This window comes from Struthio camelus, chromosome 14 (assembly GCF_040807025.1).
Source record: "Struthio camelus isolate bStrCam1 chromosome 14, bStrCam1.hap1, whole genome shotgun sequence".
Lineage (NCBI taxonomy): Eukaryota > Metazoa > Chordata > Aves > Struthioniformes > Struthionidae > Struthio > Struthio camelus.
Window position 1 is genome coordinate 22,152,307 of NC_090955.1, and position 18,524 is coordinate 22,170,830.

General features: G+C 53.5%; 2 protein-coding genes across 3 annotated transcripts in view; one reads left to right on the forward strand and one right to left on the reverse strand.

Moving 5' to 3' along the window:
• Nucleotides 1-5,041, forward strand: part of NT5DC2 (5'-nucleotidase domain containing 2) — a 30,319-nt gene extending 25,278 nt beyond the window's left edge. The window contains exons 11-14 of the mRNA XM_009667549.2: nucleotides 2,484-2,570; nucleotides 3,509-3,649; nucleotides 3,893-3,957; nucleotides 4,673-5,041. Coding sequence (XP_009665844.2) covers nucleotides 2,484-2,570; nucleotides 3,509-3,649; nucleotides 3,893-3,957; nucleotides 4,673-4,934 — 555 coding nt within the window. The 3' untranslated portion in view covers nucleotides 4,935-5,041. The remainder of the gene's footprint in view (nucleotides 1-2,483; nucleotides 2,571-3,508; nucleotides 3,650-3,892; nucleotides 3,958-4,672) is intronic.
• A 4,187-nt stretch (nucleotides 5,042-9,228) lies between these two features.
• STAB1 (stabilin 1) overlaps nucleotides 9,229-18,524 on the reverse strand; it is a 68,008-nt gene continuing 58,712 nt past the window's right edge. For both annotated transcript variants that reach the window (XM_068907507.1, XM_068907509.1), the window contains exons 58-70: nucleotides 17,828-17,932; nucleotides 16,989-17,096; nucleotides 16,468-16,661; nucleotides 15,629-15,773; nucleotides 15,003-15,136; nucleotides 13,650-13,815; nucleotides 13,112-13,218; nucleotides 12,761-12,880; nucleotides 12,173-12,325; nucleotides 11,926-12,045; nucleotides 11,511-11,657; nucleotides 9,533-9,691; nucleotides 9,229-9,411 (exon numbers count right to left, since the gene is read on the reverse strand). In XM_068907507.1, the coding sequence (XP_068763608.1) occupies nucleotides 9,361-9,411; nucleotides 9,533-9,691; nucleotides 11,511-11,657; nucleotides 11,926-12,045; nucleotides 12,173-12,325; nucleotides 12,761-12,880; nucleotides 13,112-13,218; nucleotides 13,650-13,815; nucleotides 15,003-15,136; nucleotides 15,629-15,773; nucleotides 16,468-16,661; nucleotides 16,989-17,096; nucleotides 17,828-17,932 (1,709 nt within the window). In that variant the 3' untranslated portion in view covers nucleotides 9,229-9,360. The remainder of the gene's footprint in view (nucleotides 9,412-9,532; nucleotides 9,692-11,510; nucleotides 11,658-11,925; nucleotides 12,046-12,172; nucleotides 12,326-12,760; nucleotides 12,881-13,111; nucleotides 13,219-13,649; nucleotides 13,816-15,002; nucleotides 15,137-15,628; nucleotides 15,774-16,467; nucleotides 16,662-16,988; nucleotides 17,097-17,827; nucleotides 17,933-18,524) is intronic.

Consider the following 18,524-nt stretch of genomic DNA (forward strand, 5'->3'; position numbering starts at 1 on the left):
GAACATGTTGCCTCTGGCTTTAGGACGGTTTGTTCTTGGTTCTGTGAGCTGTGGGATCCCATGGGAGGAAATTGTTAGTGAGGTCACGGTCAAATAGCTGGGACCTGACCTGTGGTAGAACAGTAGGTCATGTCCTTGATTAACACTGCTGGGAAGCCTCTGGCCTGTCCAGTGGGTCAGTCAAAGCACTTTGCTCATGTCCCATTCTCTGCCAAGGGCTAGGAGCTGGGAACATGCAAGCAGAGCTCATACAAAGCATCCCTCCCAGAGGCAAACTTTACCGTGGATTAGCAGCTCCCTTGGGGAAGAAGTTGCACCTCAGCCATCGGGTTTAATAGTCCAGTGCTGAATTAAATCTTGTTCTTGACCACCTACATCTTGTGGCCACAGATTGCTCAGCCAAATGTGTGCTGCAATGGGAAGGGAGAAAGGTGAGAGAAGAAGGAGAGATGGGTGGGATTTTGAGTTCCTCTCCAGTTCTCGGCCATGACCATGTTCCTCCCACTGCATCAAGGCTTTTGCCTAAATGGTTTGTGGGATGTGACAGAAAGTGTATCTTGGTATAGTCCACCCTCTCTCCAGCATTCATGATTTCTTGGAGTGCTACAGTATGCCTCTTTCTGGCAAGCTTTAGTGGCTCTTTCTGGCAAGCTTCAGTGGCTATGGACCTTGTGCTAGTTATGTTGCTACGGGGTCCTGAGCTGACTTGTTCCTCTCTCCTAAAGCACAGCTGTGCTGTGGGTATCCCATATGAGTAGGACCTCAGGGATCAGCGTTTTGCACTGAAGACTGGGAAGTTCAAGTGATGGCCCTCTAATCCGGTGCGTTGTCTCCCTGCTTTCTGACAGACATGGTTTTTTCTGTGTGTAGCATGTGTGTACTCCCCTCCTTTCCTAGCTTGCGATCTCAGAGAAGGAGAGGCAGAAATAGAGAAGAAAGGGAGAGCTGGTTCCAGGGGCTCACATAGCGGGTCTGAGGCCCAGATGAGGTCCAGGCATGGGTTTCCTGATCATCAGGCCCACTGCTGTTTGAGGTGACAGCAAAGGGAGCATCTTCTTCCAATGCCGTGATCATTTTCCTGTTCTGCTGGTGGCTTCTTGAGCAACCCAACCCTCAAGCAAGCAGCAGCAATGCTGCTTTTGTTGTGTCCTAGATACGCAAAGCCTTGCCTGTCTCTGTGTTTCTGTGCTGATAAGAGAAGTCTGCGCGGCCTTGGAGTTGCGCAGCTGCAGGAGTGGCAGGCCCAACACCCTGGCTCTGGGCACCCTTTGCAATGCATCCATGTGTGTGGTACGTTGGCAGTTGCCAAATGCAGGACTGCAATTTGTTATGGGAGCTGGCTTGCATTATTGGCGCTACTGACCCTGGGTCAGGCAACCAGGCATCTTCCTGGGATGGTTTTAAAAGGGGCATGAGAGGCAGGTATTCTCACAGAGGTTTCGTACCTGACTGGCAGGGTCTGTGCTCTTGGATAGGCGTGCTAGCTCTTCCCTGGCACTCAAGGAAGCAGTGTACTGGCTAGACAGATTGCTGTCAAGTGGCTTGCAGGTTTGCATCAATCACTTAGGCTGGCACAATCTAGTTTGTTAGCATTTAAAGGGCGTTTTACTTTCCTAGTGGGTTTTCTTTCCATCATGACTCATGTGGAAAATTTGTGCGGAGAGTGGAAGGGGGGGTCCCTGAAGTCTCCTCTGTGTGCAGGCGGAAGTTTGGAAAGCCTTGCAAGCTGCTATTTGCTGTGCTTTAGCTAGGTGCTTTAGCTAGGGTTTGGTTTGTTTTACTTAGCTGCGAATCTGCCCAAGCTGCCTGTTTTTTTGGCTTGGTTGAGCATTTCCTGTGAACATATGGGTGTTCTTAATCTTTTGGTTTGGGATGGTAGTCAGTGATGTGAGAACAGCCTTAAGTGCTCCTAAGTCGGGCAGCCTTGCATGGTGGTGCTCAGCTTTTCCCTGATGCATCCTATGAGGTGAAAACATCGTCATCTAGCCCAGCAACTTCACCTGGGGTTCTTTCTGTCAATTGCTCAGTCTTTTCTGATCAAGATGTCTTTCATTTTTGAGCTCTAAACTGTCTCCTTTTGTTGCCCTTTTAGTTCATGTAGTCCTCCTTGACTTGCTGTGCCATAGCGTACAGAACTCCTTCCCCATGACTTGCTTACTGAGGTCACAAGAGTTTTTCTCTTTTCCTTTTCTGTAGCCTCTGCATGTTTAAGGAAGGCCGTAGCTGTAGCATGTACAAGGGAGTTGTCACATGGGAAGAAAGTGAGATAAGATAGGGAAAGGATAAAAACATGTGGTTTTGAATGGTGGGGGAATGAACAGGTTGACATACCATGAGCGTGCACATTTGCATGCAGTATGGCAGCACATTGCAAAGTCAGTTGCACTGACAGTGCTGCTGAGGTGGTTGCCCAGTACCAGCCAGTGAGATTGGAGGCATTTGTCCTGTAACTGCATTCCTGTCTGTGTTCCCTTTACTTGCAGGGTAATCTCTTCGATTTTCTAAGGCTGACTGGTTGGCGTGGGTCCAAAGTACTCTACTTTGGCGACCATCTCTACAGTGACCTTGCGGTAAGTAACAAGGTCTTTGCTCTCTGCGCTGCCTCCATCTGATCCCCAACAGGGCTTTAAGTCTTGTGCACCATGGTGTGTCAGAAGGATTTGGGAGCCTGTGTCCAAGCTGAGGCTTTTAAGCAGTTACTCATAGAGGATGTACTGTAATGGTGCATGTTGCCATACTTCTGCACCTCTGTCATAAGACCTCCCTATTGGCCTGGAAAGCCTGGATCATCCCAGAACGTCTGAAGGGAGGGAGCTTCTGTGGGAAAAGCTAAAGGGCAAAAGATAGCAGGGTGCCAGCAAGGATAAAGGCACGCTTGTTAGAGTCCTGCCAAGCAAGGAGAAGCAGTGTAAGATAATTAGCTTTGCCTCTCCTTGTGGCAGGAGAGGAGTGTGAGCGAGGCAGTGCTATGGTCCTTCTGAGTTGATGAAGGTTAGGAGAAGGCTGGGGAGAAGGTGTAGCCAGGTGACAGCAAGCTTCCTCTCTGAGTAATTATTGTGGTTACAGTTGTGTTGGAATGTGAAACAGGGCCCTGTTCCGAGTGCTCAGGTTTCTGAGCTATGTATGGTGCTCTACAGGCCGTGGCTTTCAGGGACACACATAGGGCATGTAAGCATCCCCATTCTGCTGCCATGCAGAGGCAAGCAATGGAGAAAGGATTTCTGAAGTACTTTCTGCAGGTGGAGAACAGCTGCTGGTTGTGAACTTGAGAGTAGTTTATGTGTGTCCGTCCCAGGGCTCACTGGCTGCCACACTTCTGGGTGGTTCCTGCAGGTGATCCTGGTGGCTGCGAGGTGGATGTAATCAGCCCGACCCAGGATGTGCCTCTAGGATGCCTGCCCCCTGAGAATCTGTAATGTGAACAGACCATTCTTCTAGGATATACCGTTGTATTTGGCTTTCAGTCTTTATGTTGAACTCTTGGTTGTTTTCTCACCCTGACCTCTAGGACCTCATGCTGCGTCACGGCTGGAGGACCGGAGCCATAGTCCCTGAACTGGAGACGGAAATTCGTATCATAAACACAGAGCAGTACATGCACTCCCTGACCTGGCAGCAGGCTCTGACGGGCCTGCTGGAGAGAATGCAGGTAAGCAGCTCCTGGCCAAGTGGGGTGGGTAATATGCCTTCTCCTTCTGAGTCTGAGATTTGAGCTCAGCCTCGGAGTAAGAGCGTGTACCATCTTGCTTGTGTTCTCAAAGAGCATCTCATTCTCCTCAAATGGAGGCAGTGCTATGGGTATATGGGGTTGTGAGTTACAGTGGAATCTGGGGGGAGCTGAGGTGCGGCTTGCAGGACTGATGAAACATGGTACGTTCTGCTGTCTTTGCAGATGTATCAGGACGCAGAGTCAAAGCAGGTATTGTTGGAGTGGATGAAGGAGCGTCAGGAGATCAGGTAACTGCATTGCCCGCTTTGCTTGTGAGGTCTCTCAGGGGCTCCCAGGCCTGTACTAGATCTGTTTTGTAACCTGTGTTTTGGGGAAAGTGGTGCTGCAGCTGTGGGCACGTGGTCCTCCCTGGTGCCCCATGTCTGTGGAGGAAAGCAGCAGTGCAGTCCCACAGCTGGGGCGGTTGGGTGGGTCGGATGCAGGGTGGACAAGGGCAGGTGGTGTCAGCTTGTGCTGGGAGGGGTTTTAAAGGCTGTCTGCAGTGCCAGGATCTGCAGCAGTACTCTTTGCAAGCGTGTCCCTGCCTGTAACATGTATGTTAACAAGGTAGTGTGGTGAAAACTGTGTGCATTCCTCATGGCCTCACTGTGCAGGGGCTGGTCTGCTTCGCAGCCTGGATGGGAGGGTACCTGGGGTAATCCCTGACTGCGCTTTTGTGAGTGGGCTGGTGCGGGCTGGAAACGCATGGAGTGCTTCTCTGAGTTGGCTCAACCCTTGTGAAGGGAACAAGAGCTTTGGGGCTGCAGGTGCTGAGTCCACTGACCTGTTGCCGTAGTCCTGATGAGCATATCCCATGAGGGAGTCCCCTCGGGAGCCTGCAAGGCCACAGAGCGCCTGGTGCTGTGCAGAGAGGTGCCACAGCCTGAGCAGTGGGTCATACTGGGCAGAAAGGGAGCCTGAGGAATGCCTCATGTCAACAAAGCACCAACTCTCTCCTCTCAGGTCGCTGACAAAGAACCTGTTCAACCCCCAGTTTGGAAGCATCTTCCGCACCTTCCACAACCCCACGTACTTCTCTCGACGGCTGGTGCGGTTCTCCGATATCTACATGGCATCCATCAGCTGCCTGCTGAACTACGACGTAAATTTCACCTTCTACCCGCGCCGCACTCCTCTGCAGCACGAGGCTCCTCTCTGGATGGATCAGCTCTGCACAGGCTGCATGAAAACCCCCTTCCTGGAGGAGATGGTGCATATCCGGTGAAGGGCCAGGTACTCTGGGCAACAGCATGGTGAGAGTTTGTATGTGGAGCTGGGCTGCTCAGCTAGCAGCGCCTCTCTGTCTACCACTAAAGGGTGTTTCACACTTAACGTATGTGTGTAGATTGTGTGTTTATTTTTCTCCCTCACTGGCACCATCCCTTTCCTGAGGTGCTTTGCAAAGACAGGCTGGACAGAGGGTCAATGCTCCTTCTGGGCCAGGAGTGAGCTGTGGGGAGTCCTCTGTAGCAGTAGGTAAGATTGAGAGCCAGTATTAGTGGCGAGAAGCTGCTGCCCTCTACTCTGTGCCCAGAGAAGTGGCTCAGAAGTGGAGTCCTTACTCTCTTGTACTCAGAGAGCGTGACCCAGGCTCCTGTGTAAGATGTGACAAGGTGCGTTAGCCCTGCAGCTGCTCTGACATCCTTTGGAGCTATGGTACGAGTGATTCTGCACATCTGGACAGTGAGGGGTCAGGGTTGCTGACTGGAATTCCCAGTGAAGTGTGTCAGTGAATGCATCGCAGATGACTGTGAAGCATCAGCAGTGTTACCTACACAGAAATGGTACAAGAGGCCCTAGGTCCTGTCCCATTCCTGGCCAGGCTTATCTGTTGGGCTGGTGCCTCTGGAAGGGAACGGTTGAGTTACATGTGGAGGAGGTCTAAGTCTCGCATGACAGTTGGGTGGGATTGGTGTCAGAAGGTCCAAAAAAATGAGTGTTTGGTGGCTTGCCTATTTTTGAGTAGGCTTGGTGCCATGCACTGTCAGTGTTTTGTGGGCTTGGTGCCATTTGTTGTCGGTGTTTTGAGAAGGGTCTCTAGAATTGTTTGGCAATTGGTGGTGCAGTGTGGCACGTTATGACCTGCAGAGGGACCTTTATCCTGTTAGAGAAGGTGCAGAGCTGTGTCAGCAGAGGTGCTGGCCATTAACATGTTTCTGCTGAGATAATGCCCTAAGGGGTATGGAGTGGCTGGTGAATACATATTTGGGATTGCGAGTGTGAAGTGCTGCTGTTTGTGATGGGTGGTGAGAAAGGGGAGTGTGGCTATATGCAAAGCATTGTCACATATCCTCTGTATGAGGAAGAGGAAAGAGGTTAGTAGTAATGCCAGAGCGTCTAGGACAAGGGACAGTGGTGAAGGCAGGTCATAGAGTGAAGGTTGTCTTCTGGATGGCTGTGAAGGGTCCAGAGCTACTTTGGGACATGAGGTGCTGAGAGCAGGCTCTTTACCTTGCTCCAGGGCCATATTGTTCTTGGCCAGACTGCCCTGAAAAATAGGCAGGACATTGGGGAGGGGATAAAGGGGCAGGTGGATAGAGATTGTTGAGAGTTTATGCTACCCTGCCTCAGGCAGGCCATGGGAAACAGGAGCAACAGTCATGCGACAGAAAGGCTGGGTGGCCCTTGTCCTTGCTTGGATATGTGAGAAATGGGTGGCTGTGGGATGAAAGGGTAAGAGGTGTCCTTGGGGGAAGTGTGTGGTCTGTGAGGACCCCAAATTGGGCCCAAAGGGAGATTGGTAATGTAGCTGTTTGTCATGGGAGCTAGACATGCATAGGCAGTCAAAGGAGGTACAAAGGCAGACCCAGGGGGAGCAGGCTTTGGAGATGAGAGAGTTGGTTGCCTCCCCCCCCCCCCCCCCGCCTTCTCCTCCTCCTTTCATTGCTGCACCATTTGCAGATAGTGACAAGGGTGATAGGTAGTGTTAGGGTGTCCCCTTTATGTGGGAAGTGAAGCCATCCCCACTTGTCAGAGGTGTCTCTGTCTCATGGGTACTGCTGAGCTCTCTTTCTATAAAGGCTGGATGAAAGGAGCAGGCCTGGGCTGTGTGGTGCATTTTGGGGATTCTCCCAAGGTGTGCCAGCATTCAACAGTAGTGTCACTGTGGCTTGAGGGGGTGTTGCTCTCAGGGATGTGTTATTGTCAGGGGTGTGCACCTTCACGTACCAGGGCTGCTCATCCAGCTCAGTTTATGAGATGGTGAGGTGTCGATGGAGTGCTGGTTGTAGATCTTTGTCATGCTTCAGCTCTGAGAGGTGGCGAGGTGGGCTGTGTTCCTCAGCATCCTTGGCGAGGGGTTGGGGGAAGATGTAGTGAGGTATGAAGGAAGGAGTTGAAGGAGGATTTGAAGGAAAGCCTGTGTTTGTTGAACGGTGGCAGAGGGGAGGATTGAGTAGGTGCATGTTTGCAGTGAGTATGGAGGGAAGGCCAGGCCTGCCCATGGTGTCAGGAGTAGGGTTTGCGTGTGTGGAGGGAGGAGAGCTGGAGGATGTCCAGGGTGAGGGAGCTGTCACACTGGGCTTTTCTGTGCAGGCTTTGTTGTGGGAGAGCAGAGCGCAATGCAGGCCAGCACAGTGGGAGGTGGTGAGAGGAGTGGAAAGGAGGAGAGCAATTGCAGGTGGAACATCATTAGTGGCAGAAGCAAGGGTGGTGGCTGAGGAGACAGAATGGGTATAGGTGTTGATTTGCAGGCCCTGGGTTTGGGAAATGAGGAAACTTGGTAGCCCTGTCCTTGTGCATAAGAGGGTATGACAGCTTTGGCAGTGTGATGGCCTCCTGTTTGTCAGAAAGCTTCTCTGAAAGACGGATGTGTAGTACCAGCTTGCCTGTTTGGTCAGTCAGTTCTGAGGGGGCAGGTAGGAGCCGGGGGGGGTGTGTGTGTGTGTAAAAGAGTGATCCCTGTGGCTAGCTGTGTGGGCTTTTTAACTGGAAAGGCAGGCCTGATAAAGGGTGAAGGAATAGGAAATGGATGTACTTCTCTGTATGGGTAGCGATAATGTTTTCAGCTCTGCTGCTGGCAATTGCCCAAGTAAAGTGATGGCTAAATCAGGTTGAGGGTGTAAGGAGGAGTCAGCTAGCAGCGGAGCCTGAGGATGGAGCTGGTTTTCAGCCTGGCAGAGGGACTGTGTCAGCTGTCAACAGGGTGTAGCGTGTACTAGCTTGTCCTGGGTAATGGCCATGAGCTGGCAAGGAAATGGGCGATGATAGACTCCAGAGAAAGTGTGTACGTCAGGAGGGAGGGAAAGGGTTCAGGATGCAAGGTGTATGTGTCTCTGTGGTGGGTAAAGGACTATTATGGTTTTTTGGGGGGTGGGGGAGGGGATGTAGCGTTGTGGGAATTAGTGTGGAAGAGGGCATGGGTTGCTTGTGAGCAGTGGGCTGTGGCAAGTGATGTGTAGGCTGCGTGTTGCAAATGTGGGTGGGCCGGCAAGAGAGAGGAACCTGATCAGTGCGGAGGGCCCTGTGCCAAGGAAGCTCCTCGCTGAAAAGTGCAGTAATACAACGTGTAAGTGCCAGCAACCCTTAGTGAGACACGCACGTCTCTTATTCTCCCTCACGTCCCTCCATAGCGGTGTGCCAGGCTGGCCTGTCAGTCTGTCACTTGATTCTCACTGCCTCCGCTTTGTGCTATGCACTAGGCTGTTGCAGACTTTCAAAATGCCTTGCTCTTGACTCAGTGGCCTGAACGATTGGTATTAATGTAGCTGCTCTGTGTTTGCTTGCTAGGTAACTATGTTGTAGTACGTGCACGTGGCGATTGATGTCTTTGTGCAGTGTGTAGTCTGAAGGCTCAATAAAGGTCTACCGTGTGCAGTAACTAACACTACAGAGGTGGTGCTTGTGGTCTTTCCTTTGCTTGCCCTGGGAGGGCAGCTTTGGGTGCGTGTCCAAGAGCCTGGGGAGCAGCTAGAGTAGTCTGAGAGGCTGGGTTTGAGGTGCAGGGGTGGGGGGGTGTCAGAGCAGGGTGGAACATGTTGTGCTCTTTATGGCCACGGTGCAGCAAGGTTGACAAGGTGGATGCATGGCTGGGACAAAAGGGGTGTTCTGGAAGGTGACTAACTAATGTTAGTTATAGCTGAATACTGGGGGGGGGGGGGGGGGGGGGGGGGAGGTAACTTGCCTGTGTAACATAAGGGAGGGCCGGCGTTCCCAGTAGGGGCGGATGAGGCAGGGAAATGTCACAGAGTAAGACTTGGTCGGTGCTAGGTGACTGAGCATTGGTGCAGTGGTTTAACTGAGCTTTTGGTGATGGAAGTGAGGGTTTGGGGCACACGTTGGAGGACAACAGGTAGCTTAGTACAGCGTATGGAGAAGGGGGCGGCAAAAAGGCGCTGGCTGTGCTGGAGCGTGTGGGCTGGCTAGAGCTCTGCGTGCTGGGGGGGCCGGCTGGCGCGTGCAGGTGGGGTGACGGAGAGGCGTGCAGAGGGCAAGGCCGTTCTCTGGGGCAGGGGGACGAAGCGGGCAGGCATGGCCATCTGGGCGAACTGGGCTGGCCGGGCAGATGGGGTCTGCTGGACTGAGGTGTTCCCGTAGCTCTTTATTTGCCTGCGCGCTCCGGGGTGCAGCAGCGGGCGCCGTCCCGGCGCTCGGGAGCGTGAAGGAAGGCCGAGAGCGCGTCGCCGCTGCCGGTGTGGCGGGTGCCCTGCGCCTCACTGCAGGAAGCCGTGGGCGTCGGTGAAGTCATCCGCAAGGAGCGAGTCCTGCCGGGAGAGAGGCGGCGCTGAGCGGCCCCGTCCGCGGCGGGCGAGGCCCCGAGGCGGCGCCCCCGGCCAACGGTGGCTCGCTCGCGCGCGCGCGCATGCGCGGGGCGGCGGTGCTCACGTGCAGCGGCTCGTAGTCGGGGCCTCCGTAGAGCGGGTTGGGGATGGCGACGAGCGGCCGTTGCGGGCGGGGCCTGGCCGGGCGCGGCCCCGCCTCCTGGCGCACGCGCCCCTCCTGCTCCTCCTCCTGCTCCTCCTCCTCCTCCGGGCGCAGGTCAGCCTGGAAAGGAAGGCGCGGGATTGGCGGGGCGGGCGGGGGGCGGGGCCTGGGGCGGCGGCGCCGATTGGCGGGCCGGGCCCGGCGCGGGGTGAAGAGGGGCAGGGCCGGGCGGCCATGTTGTGGCTCGGATCCCGCCCCCGGGTCCGCTCGCTCGCTCGCTCTCCCCGGGCAGGCGCGCACGCCTCAGCGAGGCCGGAGCCGCCGCAGCCGGGCGGGCAGCTCTCCCCCGAGTCGGCGCTGGTGGCTCCTCGCCTGGGGCGGAGTTGCCTGAAAGCCACCACCACCCCCCTTTGTCCTCCATGCCCAGAGCGAGCTCTCCGGCCTCCTCTGAGCCCGGCAGCGCCTCCTCCCCCCCGCACGGAGCCGCAGCCCTGCGCAGACACGGGGGGGGCCTCCTTCCCCAGCCGCCTCCTTTGCTACAGGCGCTGCGGGTGGCGAGGGAGGTTTCCTTCCCTGGCCCTCTGCCTCGCTGCGGCAGGCTCAGAGAGGTGTCACCTACATGGGCTGTTTCCTGCCCTGTGGCGCTGTACCATCCCGGCCCAGGGAGGGGCCAAGGCCTTCCCTCACCACCCAGAGGCAGCCCCCACCTGCGCGCCTCACTCATCATTCACTGTTTGCCCGTCTGCCGGTCTCCCAAAGGGTGCCTGCATGCCTGTGCTCCCACACCACCACCCAGTGACGAAAGGCAGCACTGGATGTGTCTTACTATGAACTATGCTCCTCACAACTATTCCCTTGCACTGTGGCATAACCACCGCTCTTCAAAATCCTGACAACCAGCGAGGATACTCTACAACCTCTCTGAGAACTGTCACCACAGCCACGCTGGCTTCTTTCTCGCCTAAAAGCAAGCTCTGCGCTTATGACATGCCATTGCTCCCCTGCTTTCCACCATCACTTCACTCTCTACAGAGGCTGAGCCTCAAAAAGGGGCTCCAAAAACTGACAGGCACTTAAAAAGCCAGCCTACTTTTGGTCTGCTCCTTCGCACACACATACTGGAGCTTGTTGCTACCCTCCTTCAGGCCAACACCAGAAACCTGCCCTGCTGATTGCTCCCTCCTGGAGATGGACTTGGCCCTAATGTGGCCACAGTGCCCAGAATCTCAGGTGAAAGCACCTTTTTCTTCATCATACAGCCACCTCCTTCCACACCCTATCCGAAGTGCGTCCCTGATGAGAAACCTGCATGTGCCTGCCTGCACATGCATCTCCCTCACACTATAGCAACCATGTGACCCATTAAAACCACAGAGAAAAACCCTGCTACCCCACTCCCACCACTGCTGTCCAGATGCTTTGAAGCAACCTCATAGCACCCCAAAAAAATGTAAGCCATAGACACTGACATAATTGGCCTCACAAGCATGTGTGCACCTACTGCAACCTAGGGCATGCTCCTAGAGAACAGCAGACAACTGTACCTACCCAGATGCCAACTCTCCCCTTTCCCTGCTCCAAACCCCATGCCCATCAGGGTCAGGATATGGCAGAAAGGGCTTGGAGGTCAGTAAAAGCTCACCTTCATAACTGCATAGACCATAAAGGACTACCAGCCCAGCAGAACACCTTAGCCTGCAGCAGTACAATAACGGTGCACGCACTACTGCACAGCCAATACTTGCCTTATATCCTACCTGCAGCTGCACAGGACCATGCAGACAAGCCACCTCTACTAAAAAAAAAAAAAAAAACCTCCAGGTACACCGACACTCTCTTCCCAAGACTTGCACCTGCCTAAATTCCCTTACTGCCCTCGCTCCAGACGTGATAGTGCCCTTCCCCATGACCCACTGCCCGGCTGTCGGTCTGCACTTACCTGAACATACCCAAACTGCTCATCCCGACGTCGCCTTTTGATGCAGTAATAGGCAACACCAGCCCCAGCAGCCAGCGCCAGAGCAAAGCACAGCGCTAACAATGTGCCTGTGGCCACGGAGCCTGAAGACTGGGCTATGCTGTTCACCTACGAAAAGACACAGTGGCCCAGTTAGGACACTCCCCTGCCTGATCACTGGGCTCACTAGTGGCTGGTCTCCTAGCACAACCACCCTGTTGAGGGCTCCACAGCATGACCTTGGGCAACCTGGCCAAAATAATGGCGCATGCCAGGCGAATAGATGCTACAAACCCAGTTCTTGAGACCACATTATCTCCTCATTTCTCCTCTGTTCCCAGGCCTGACTCCACTGAAATAAGACAATCTTTCCCCATCCACGCTGTCAGATACCCACCTGACTGAGATGCACTAGTGGCGGTGGGATCCTCAGTGGTTCTGCAATTGCATGAATGATACCGTTGAAAGCTATGATGTCCCACTCCACAACCATCGTGTCATTGATCCCCTTGGCATCCTACAGCACACGACAGGATTTCACCCAACCAGGAAAAACCTCCCCTTTACAACTTGTCTCAAAAGAGACATGGTGAAAAATGCATTTTTTTTTTTTTTTTTAAAACCTCTTCAGAAGTCAAACTTACTGAGTGCTCTGTGCCATTCCCCACAAAGAGGTCTGAGACATGGAGACTGTATCCTGACTGGGAAGGGATGATGGTGCCTGTAGTGAGATTGAAGCTGAATAGCATGACATCGCTGGACGACACATGGAGCTTCAGTTCTTCTCCTGTCAGTGTCTGAAAAAGCAACAACGATGGGAGATGGCTGAGACAACTTATCCTTTCCCCTCTGTTCCTTCTCTGTGCATCCCCCATGTGGCCTAAGCCCAGCCACTCTCCAAGGTCACAACACAGCTCAGTTCATGGGCAACATGGGGGGGAAAAAAAGCACTACCTAGAGAAGAGGAAGATGACAATCCTTAAAAATACTCAAAACTCAACTGGACAAAGCCCCGTGCAACCTGATCTAAATGGCTCTGCTTTGAGTTGGGAGGGGGGGAAGGGGCTAGAGACCGCCAGAGGTCCCTTCTGAGCTAAATTCCTCAATCATCTTCTGGCTCCATTTCGTATCATCATAATGCCAGCTTCGACAAACTGCTGCTGCACTCTGGGGCTCTGATTGATAGTTTGTTCCATGCACCCTCCAGTGGCCACTCATCCCTGCTTGCTTACTTCATTGTCTGCGAAGCCAGAGTTCAAAGGAGCAAAGAGAGTTTTGAGCGCGGCGTCATCAGACAAATACATTAAAAAGGCCAGTCCTTCTTCTGTGTCATTGGCAAAATCAAGCAGCATCTGGAAAAGATGGCAGATCCTACCCATCAGCATGCCGTGGGCAGCTCAAGGCCATTATCTCACCACCCAGCAATTATCCCCAAGCCTTGGAAGGAAAATGCCTCTGAATTTTCATTTTCCACCTAACACATAGGCCAAACCACACACTCCGGCCTGCTGTTATGCTCAGTCCCTCCTTCTGCCTTGTTCTTGGCTGCTGGCATACTGAAGAACCAGGGGAGCATCACTTACGGAATAGAAGGTGGAGAAGCGAGCATGGTCCGCAAGCACATCCAGGAGTTTGCCACTGCATAAGTACCCATCTCCCACGAACCCATCACGACAGGTGCAAATCACATCTGCAAAGGAACACCAAGGTGCAACTTAACTTGCCTGTGGTGGCTGCACTGGCCACCTCTCCCTTGACTTCCAGGTGCCTCTCGGTATATTCTAGCCCAACACTGGGCTGAGGAGAAGGGGATCTGCCTGCCCAGCGCGTCATTTGCCTCATGCTTTTAGGGCCGTTCTCTTCCACTTGCCCCAACGTGCTTCCTATGCCTGGCAGGACTGTCTCTGGGAAATGCCTCACCCTGGTAATAGGGCTCTGTGTTCTGCCAAGGGTGGTACCATAACCATGACCTGTCCTGCTTCTCCCTGAGCCTGCCAGGACACCAATCCCTGTAGCCAGATCCTGTGCAATGTACACAAGGGACAAGCTGCCCCAGAGAGCCGCATCACTGCTCTGCTGAAATATGAGACTACCTGCACATGCTGGCTCACGGCCACTCACCTTTCTCCCGATAGCAGAATGCATCCCAAGTCTCACTCAGATTGTTTCGGGAGCCATAGTCTACAATGCCTACTCGATTAGCTCCACAGCTGGGATTGGGGTAGGCTGTGGGGTATCCAGCTGTGCCGTTGTCCAACCAACCCACCAAGCATAGATGGAAACCCATCTAGGAGAGGAAAACAGATCATTAGATTAAAAATAATACTGCCAGCCCAGATTTTCTGCCCTGATGCACACTTCTACTATGCCGCCTTATGCTACATTCCCCTGACAGCTAAAGGGCTGGATATTGCCAGAGGTCTTGTCCTGATGCAACTGGTGAGACACAGCAGCCCTCTTGGTTTCATGGGTGTAAATGGAGCAAAAGCTAAGGATGAGCTCAGCTTTGTCCATCCATCCCGCCTCAGCGTTGGCATCTTGATCATCCTGTAAGCGTGGGCAATGTGGCCGAGAGAAACCTTGAAGGTACTGAAAGCTGCCTTGGAGCTACAGGAACAATGATGAGGGAGGCAGGAACAGCAGTCTCAGGGATTACATTGGTGAGCTAAGGCTATTGTTAACATTCATCTTTAGGAAAGGCAGGTAGAAGGATGAGGGCCCTGTAGACCTTCAGCCCAGATGTTGTGCTGCAAAGAACGGCATATACCTTCTCTGGAGATTCCCTTCTAGTTGTATGACACAAATGCAAAAAGAAACAGTTGCCTGGTATCTTTCTTGAGGCTGGGTTTAAGCCACAGACCTGATCACCGTCTGTGCTGATGAAACTGGCTGCATACACAAGGGAGAGTGGTGAATGGAATGTACCTGCTGCCAATACCATCTCCCATGACTTTCTCCTTTGCAGGCTGAGGAAGCACCCCCCCCCCGACCCAGACAGTTTAGGTGGTCACAGATTGACTATGCCACTGAGATCCAAACCCACTATCCTAGCAGGAGCGCAATACATGCTGAAAGGCAGTTCTGCACTCTGAGAAAGGTCCTGGTCCAAAAGCTCCCAGATGCAGCCAACAGAAAGCTTGTGAAATGCACAGATGAGAAATACACCTGGGCCAGATGAATCTTGCACATCAGTATGGGCTTGGGGCTGCCCAGAGCATGTTTACATGGATGATTCCTACCAACAAACCTATGGTTTGGCGATATCTGAGAAGCTATAAAGGCTGAGATTGCCACAGACATTTAAGAAAGCCCCCTTGGACCAGACTGGCTAGCTGAGTGCTCACCCACACATTACAAGCTAGCTACCTCCAACCAGGCTCAGAGCAAAGCATTGCATTCCCCCCCCACCCCCCCCCCCCACCCCACAAAGCTATGGAGCTGGCCCCTGTCAGACCTCTACATCCCTGCTCTGACCTGTTGTGCTGCTGAGAGCTGCCGGAAAGTGGCCAGGGAAGCACCTTCTGCTGCACAGGCCTTCTGAGCCTGCTCGTAAGTGAAGTCGTACTTTTTTCGGAATGACTGCAGATGAAATACGCCCACAGTTTTATCTGCAAAAATACCAAGGCCAGGAGCATCAGTACTACACAGTAAGCAAGCAATCTTCCAGCCTGCTCCCTGGAACAGTAGTGTGGCTAAGCTATCTGCCGTGTCCAGGCACAGACAGCACTGCCATGCTGCATGGGAGGTGTGGGAGCACAGGCATTACTCGAGGGAGTGCGAGGTGGGATACAACATGGCTTTCTCTGATCTTGTTGCCTTCTGGCATCACGAGGCAGTCGGTGCTTACTGACAATATAATCACACTGGAGGCTACCTTATGCCTGCCAAACAGTAGCACACAAGGACAACTCACCCTCCACCATATGACATGTAGGGGGAAAGGGGGAATGTGAAGACCAAACCAAGCTACAGAGATGAGTTGCTGGCCCCTCAGCCCGCCAACTGTCGATCTCTCAAAAAATGCCCCGGCCAGAAGGTGAAGGATAAGGGGCCTCTCAAAAGAACATGTGCATTAGCACCATGGTGTTGAGCATGCTCACCATGAAAGTGCAGGTCAGTGCAAATCGCCTCCCGATGGCATTGCCCATTCTCTTCCAGGCACCGATCCGTGGGGGGCACAGCCTCTTCTAGGCACTGGATCCCATCGCCAACATAACCCTGTTTGCACTCGCAGCGCCGCTCATTCTGTGACACAAAGAAAGGTTGACATTCGCATGAGTGTACACATGCAAACAACAGCCAGGGAATCTTATTTGTATGAAGCGGGGGATGAGCCTGTAGAACACACCCACAGCCCACCAGGACCATGGCAGAGCTAGAAAAGACCACATGGCCTCTGTCCTACCCCGACAGCCAACTGGAGACACACATGAACCAAACAAGGTCACACTGAATCTGTCACATGCTGTTTGAAAGTTGGCTGAGCTTCAGGGTACATGGCTTGTGTTTCTTGTACTGCAGCATGTTCCCAGTCCCACCTTCTGGCCTACAGTGTGCAGCTCCAGTTCTGCTGTAAGGATGGCTGGCATCATCCTGGAAAGACTGTCCCAGGGCCCCCAAAAAGTCCAGGAGCGGCTGGCCACAATTGACACAGCTTATGTCCTTTGGGCAGAGGAGTGGGGAGAAACAGCCCCAGCATAACACCAACAGGAGACTGTCACTGCAGCCTGGCAGCAGACTGAGGGCATCAGCGCTGTAAGGGCCTGCAGGATGACAGCAATAGCTCAGGGGAACTGAGAGGATGAGAAGGTGTGGGCACTAAAATAACAAGGGATGCTATCGCATTGCTGGCCTCCTGCAGCCTGAAACATCCCATGGCAGCCACCTATGTTGTTCTCCCAGGCATGCAGAGCTCCCCGCATGTATGGGATGTACTCACTGGCCCAGTGCTGATGCAGTTGGCATGCTCACTGCAGTCCCCATTCCTACCATCCATGCATCTGTCTATGGGGTCACAGACATAGCCGTCGCCTTGATATCCAGGAGCACAGGTACAGGACATGTTGACGCCAACCTGTATGCAGTGTGCATGCCTGGCACACCCCCCATTGTCTGGGCTGCACATGTCAATCACTGCAAGGGACAGAAGTGTCAGCATGGGGACTCTGGGTCACTGGTGGGAGCTGTCCTCCCACCTCCCTCTTCTCTGTCAGTCCTTTCCCCCTCATTGCAAAAGGGAACAAGCTCCTGGAAACCAACTGCTGATGCCTGGAGGCCATTTAAAGCTGCACGACCTAAATGCCTTGCCAGGTCCTCTAGTGGTCCAACTGTCTTGCAAAGCATCCTACCGATATAGCCCTCCTCCGTGAAGTGGCTGAGGCACCTGCAGCCTTGCTGAGCTGTCCGCTTTCCCCTTCTCTCTCCGCCCTCCTACCCCGAACTCTTGTGACTCCCCACTACCTGAGCACATTCGCCCATCTCCTTCATAGTGTAGGTTGCATTCACACAGGTTGCCAGAGCGGCAGGTGGCTTGGGGATGGCATGGAGGAGAGCAAATGGGCGTCGTGACTGAAAGAACATACATGAGTCAGTAAACCATAAGCACACGTTCCAACAGCTGCAAGATGGGAAAGGCCACCACTGCCAGTTTCTGCCCCAGGCCATCTGTCCCATGTTCGCCCCTCTTTCCCTCCGTGCTTTTCTGCATATGCCCTTTCATCTCCCTCTCCCAAACCCAGAGCACAGTTAGATATGCCTCAGCCCTTTGCCTCAGCTGTTGCCGTCAACTTCCTCCCCAGGATGTCTACTTAGAGCACCATCTGAGCTCAAGGGATTTATTCATGATCCAATGTAACTTCCATCCACCTCCTCATGACCCCAGGGCCCCAACCGTTGTGAGGTTCGATAACAATCGCTGGATCCTAGGATGAGCCCAACAACTGAGAGCTCAGTTTTGGAGACACTTCTGACTGGCTGGCCGAACAATTGAGTTGCTAGGAAAATGGCCACATGGCATCAAGTCCCAGGTAACAGTGGGTGGAGTAGCTGGGATTTTGTTTGGTGCAGGAGTTGCCACTCAGCAGCCCCAAAGAAACACTTCCCATCACTGCTGCATGAACACCATGCCATCAGGACTGTGCCTGCTTTCCTCTCCATGGTCTTGGGGACTGTTCCTCAGGGAAGCCCTCGCTTTTTATCTGGGGTGCCTGGCCATGTCAGGCACAAGGCATGAGCATGCCCCTCACAGAAGGAACCGAGAGGTTGGGCTTTAGGCAGCAGTGGGGTTTGGAACCTCTCACCTAGTTTGATTTCACAGTGTTCTCCAGTCCAGCCTTCAGCACAGAAGCAGGATCCATCGCCATGCAGGCCTCCATTGCACACACCATTTTCAGTGCAGTTACATTCTGTGAGGCATGGACAAAAACAGTGTTACAGCATCTGCCTCGGTGGCAGTGAAAGGCCACACTTAAGGGTGTAGACCATGGGACAGTCATGTGATGGGAACACTGCTTGCGTGGGCAGGGCGTGGAAGGCAGCGATGGGACTATGCACGCATCCCTTCCCACTGCTGCCAGCCCTGGCCCCTGTCTCTGCGACACGCAATCTTCACACAGGAGGAAAAGTCTGCACTCGCAAACCCCCATCATTTCCCTCCCTTGGCCACTCCTAGAGATGCTTTCTCACTCTGAGTCCCTGAAACTACAAAGTCCTCAAAAATGTTCCTGCAAGCCCAGGAGCCTACCTCATAAGGTCCAGCTCTGGTGGAGTAAGACTCCATTTTCCTTTGCCTCACACAGGCAGAGGTCCCTACTGAGCACATCCCAGGATGGGCAGCTCTTCCAGTAAGGGGTTCGTGATGACTTGTGGACTTGTCCCCCAGCTCAAAGTGTGCCATAACGCTTACTGCCAGATTGGCGTTTTTTTACTGTACGCAACAAATGAGAAGGTGTCTCTGACCCTTGGGTCTCAGCAGAGGGGTGAGGCCATTGGCAACAT